The sequence below is a fragment of the Nematolebias whitei genome, chromosome 3, assembly GCF_014905685.2.
Source record: "Nematolebias whitei isolate Nwh7 chromosome 3, NemWhi1, whole genome shotgun sequence".
Taxonomy (NCBI): Eukaryota; Metazoa; Chordata; class Actinopteri; order Cyprinodontiformes; family Rivulidae; genus Nematolebias; species Nematolebias whitei.
This window is the reverse complement of record NC_056500.1, coordinates 20,580,385-20,584,939: the sequence shown is the minus strand read 5'-3', so window position 1 is coordinate 20,584,939 and position 4,555 is coordinate 20,580,385. Positions and strand designations below refer to the sequence as shown.

General features: G+C 36.5%; 1 protein-coding gene across 4 annotated transcripts in view; it reads right to left on the bottom strand.

The window, feature by feature from the left end:
• The window catches only part of ncln (nicalin), a 9,736-nt gene extending 5,485 nt beyond the window's left edge, over positions 1–4,251 (bottom strand). For all 4 annotated transcript variants that reach the window (XM_037674645.1, XM_037674646.1, XM_037674647.1 and 1 more), the window contains exons 1-6: positions 3,972–4,251; positions 2,275–2,465; positions 1,560–1,704; positions 1,325–1,419; positions 553–633; positions 261–364 (exon numbers count right to left, since the gene is read on the bottom strand). In XM_037674645.1, the coding sequence (XP_037530573.1) occupies positions 261–364; positions 553–633; positions 1,325–1,419; positions 1,560–1,704; positions 2,275–2,465; positions 3,972–4,146 (791 nt within the window). In that variant the 5' untranslated portion in view covers positions 4,147–4,251. The remainder of the gene's footprint in view (positions 1–260; positions 365–552; positions 634–1,324; positions 1,420–1,559; positions 1,705–2,274; positions 2,466–3,971) is intronic.
• Between the last annotated feature and the right edge of the window lie 304 nt (positions 4,252–4,555).

Sequence of the window (4,555 nt, the reverse complement as noted above, 5' to 3'; positions counted from 1 at the left end):
TGTATGTATGTATGTATGTATATATATGTATATATGTATGTATGTATGTATATATGTATATATGTATGTATATATGTATGTATGTATGTATGTATGTATGTATGTATGTATATATGTATATATATATATATATATATATATATATATATATATATATATATATATATATATATATATATATATAATTTTTATGTGTTAAAAGCTGATTATGATTGTAATAATTATGTTCCAAGTCATCTTGATGTGAGACTGATACTCACGCAGCATGTGTCCGTTTGTAGGTGTAGAGTTTAGAGAAGAGACGAGCCAGCTCGAGCAACATGGACACCCCACTACCGTTTGAGTCTGCTCCGTACGACAGCCACTACAACCAACCACACACAGTCTGGTTACTTCAGCCGCCTCCCGACTTTTACTGGCAGCTGCACTGACCAAGTATGGCATGTCCTGAACTGCTACAGTTGCCAAAATAAAACATTTAAGCGATACTTACTGATAAAGTATTTAAAATTTTCAATAACAAAACAAGAATAATGAAAAAAAAGAACATACTGGAGCCACTCCAAAAGAATCGTAATGAGCCACCACGACAATAGTGGGCAGGTCCTCTCCTCCAACTCCTGCCAGACGACCCTGATGAACGAACCAAAGAGCCGTCAGACTACACAGATGAAAAACAGTTTTCTGTCACACAGATATTTGAAGTATGATGTAAATAAAAGGCAATAAAATATGCTTTGTTTCATGAAGCTGCCAGCCCACACAGTGAGTTGACTTTTTTTTTTTTTTTACAGATAAATACATCTGTTTAGTCTATACTTAGTGAATTTTAACACATTTCATACCAACTTATGAAAATATTTATGTGGCGTAACAAAAATAACCTCATATGCTCAAATACAGATTTACGTAGTGACTAAAGTTTATAATTTAAGATTTTAAATCCAGCCAGACATTGAGAAAAGACAAACTGAGCTGATCTGTGAAGATCTGTTCTATGGATAAGTTGACACATAATCTTTTGTATGCGTTTATGCTTTATTAAAACATTGTTGGGGATAAAGCTCGTTAATAAAATAAAAAGATGTTCACGTGTAGCAGGACCAAATCTTGAAACTAACTTATGAAGTGAAATGACTAATATATGGTTAATGACTAAACACTAATCTATACGGTCTTGTTTGGTTTATATCAGACTAACCAACTTACAGAAATAATTCAAACAAAGTAGGTAAAGGATATTAAGTTCACATCATTTCATTTAAACTGCAGCGTTCAGCACTCAGATTCAGTTTCAGTCTTAGATTGCAGTTTTAAGTTTCACCTCCAAACTGGTGATGACCCAGTCGCTGACAGCTTTGCTCTGAGCTCCACTGGTCACCATCTGAAAGCCATTAGCTGTGGCTGTATGCAGCAACACTACAGATGAAAGAATAGCAAAACAACAAATGCTAAATGAATCCACAGATATTCCATCCCGCTGTCTTATCTAAAACCTGATGAAAGTCATGTTAAATTAGGTACTACAGAGATCATGTTGGGGCGTTTTCATTATCTACCTTCAGCTGCTGATGAGGAACCCTGAGAGGACGAGGAGGTGAGGGTTTGAGAGTAGATGGACAGCAGCTCATCATCCTCGATGGCAAAGTAGACGGGGACGATGGTCTCAGTGGCCAACATTTCTGGCTCCAACTCCATGAACTGCTACAGAGGGGGAACAAACACGTAGCAGCCCTGATAAGACAAAAACTGCTTCATATGGAAAACTACTAGACTAACACTGAAAATGCAAACAACTTTAAACATTAAAGGACGTTGTTAGATGGAACAAGTTCTGAGAGAAGATTAAAAACAATGGAAGGGGTACGTTTTTGATAAATCTTGGCAAAAGCAGAAAGAAAATAAACTGTCAGTACATTAATTTGCTAATAAAAAAAGTTAATCTATTGTGTAGCAACATGAATAAATCAAACACTTTAATGTTCTAGTAGATGACATATAAAATGGGAGGTTTTGATAGTCATAGTATGTGAAGCATACTTTACTGGAGATAATATTTAACCTTTGCTGGGATTAAGAAATATCTCAACTCCCCCTTTAATCATGTATCCTGCTTTTGAGTTTTAATAAATGTTAAAAAAAAAAAAAAAACTGAGTGGAAACCTTCAAAAATACAGAGATCAGAGGAATGGTGAGGCTTCATGGTTGCCCAATATACATGGAAATACAAACTGAGACAAGACAAAGACTTGTCACACTGAACTGTGTCAGTACCTGCACTATGTCCTGTGGCATAGAAGACACGTTCTTGGGCAGGATGATGACCACAGCCCCCGCAGACTGCCGCAAAGCTTTCTGGTACTTGTCGTAAGAGAAGTCCGCCAGTCGCATGATAACACAGCGACGACTTAGTACCTCTGCCTCCACGGTGCGCGCCTCCGTATTCAGGATGGCATTTCGGGTACCTGAAGATACGAGAGAGAGGACTCATCGGTTCAGTAACACTTTAGGCAAGAGACCTATTCATTCATCAGCTGGGGTCATTAATAAATTGGAACTAACACGAATCAATTGCAATTTCAAGAGTGAGGCTGATGGTGAACGAAATGAAACGAGGTGAGCTGCTTGACAAGAAGGCTTCTAGTGTAACGGTTACTTTTTCAAGAATCGTTGTGGATTAGCAGTGTGACAATAAGAGGATATCTGACAAGTTTGAGCTCTCCTTTAGTTCAATGCATTCGGTCAGTAGATATGTAGGCAATCAGAGAAACAGCAGGCCCAAAGTGAGAAGAGCAAGTCTTTCCAAAACACTGTTAAATGTTTTTTTTAACCCAATCCAGCACAACCTGACAATTCGTTTATAAAAGTATAAGTTATTTTAGAATATATTATTGTGCTAACTTCATTAAACTTACAAGACAGCCTTAGTTAAACAACATATTTTTAAGGTTATGATTAGTACAAATACTTTAAAGATTCATAAAATATCTGTAAATCGTACAAGGTAGCCTGTGATGCACTGCTTATTTGAATCCTTTTGAATTCAAAGTGAAGCTAAAATTCCTTACTAACTAAAATTTAAATGCCGTTACTTTATACTAAAAGATGTGCTGAAACAACTGAAGTATGCTGTTAACAGAAAACATAAATATAAAATAAAGTTTGAAAGCAAAGCAGTGTAAAAATGTATCAAACAAGTCACTCTGCCAAGTCACCAACAACATGCCCAGATAATTACAGATGATGTGTGCCATCAAGCCATCACTGCAAAACAAGTGTTGTTGTTTTTTTTTTATAGCTCTTTTAATCAAGCACAAAACGGAATAAGTACAGCAAACAACATTATCATAAAATAATTAGATAGTATATTCAAAGAAGGCATCTAAATTAAATTCTTACAAGTCAAAATGAACATTTCAGCCATCCAGAATACCATTCTGGATGTACTTGTGAACATCATATTGTGAAAACCCATGGACCACAAACAGAAGACGGGACACAATTTAACCTACAAAGAATGACATTTGAGATATTCTGTGAAATGTCTGGTGACTGAGGACAAAATGTCATTTTGGGTGTTATTTATTTAGTTTTTGTCAATAAATAGTTGAGTTATGACTATTTAAGACTTATCCAAATGAGCAATTCCTTGTGAATTACACCTAAATAAAATTATACGTGCTCTTTAACTTTATGGTTTTCTTCCAAACTGCTTGCAATAATGGCACATAAGCATTTTCAAACAAACAGCTTATCTATTAACACTTAACCTCTATAGTTTTACAACGAGCCATTTTAATGGACTGCTCCTTGATCGTATGGCTAGGCTACATTAGCAGCTAAAAAGCTAACTATGCTAGTCGCTGGAAACAACACGCCTGCTGCAGAATCAGTTTCTAATCACTAACACAGTTAATACACCGATGTCTTCGTTTTATAACAAAAACTGCGGAAACGGAGAGCTGTCTCACCGTACGGTTGTCCCTGGAGGTCGTACTGCTGCATGCGGTACACCGTGAACTCGTGTGCTGCTTCGGCTGGAAGAGGGGACACCAGGATCAACACCGCAGGGATAAACACAATAAAGGTTAGGGGAAACGAAGATTTGAACATGTTATCAAAGACTTCACTAGCTTCCTCGAACATTGTAGCGACTATATTTTCAGCATACACTAAAACACTGAATGAATAATATTCAGCTGTCACTGCCCCGCGACTGACGGTTAGCAGGAGCGAATTTTGATCAGGCACATAAATGGGCGACCCCCATCCCTTTTAGTGGGCAACTAAAAACACTGTATGACAGTAGTTTTAATTTTTACAAAACGGATATTGAAAATTAATGTGCATTATAAACATTAGGCCTATTTAGAAAAAATAACATGACGAATAAATATTCCAAACTCTAATGACAACCGGGGTCCTTCAGGGCTATTATAGGACAACTATAAACAAAAAAGTTGTATATTTATTGACACTAGATGGCGCTGTGTACCGCTGAAACAATGTCAATGTCACAAGCCTTGTAATTTGCAAATCTCATCATTAGTTTCTT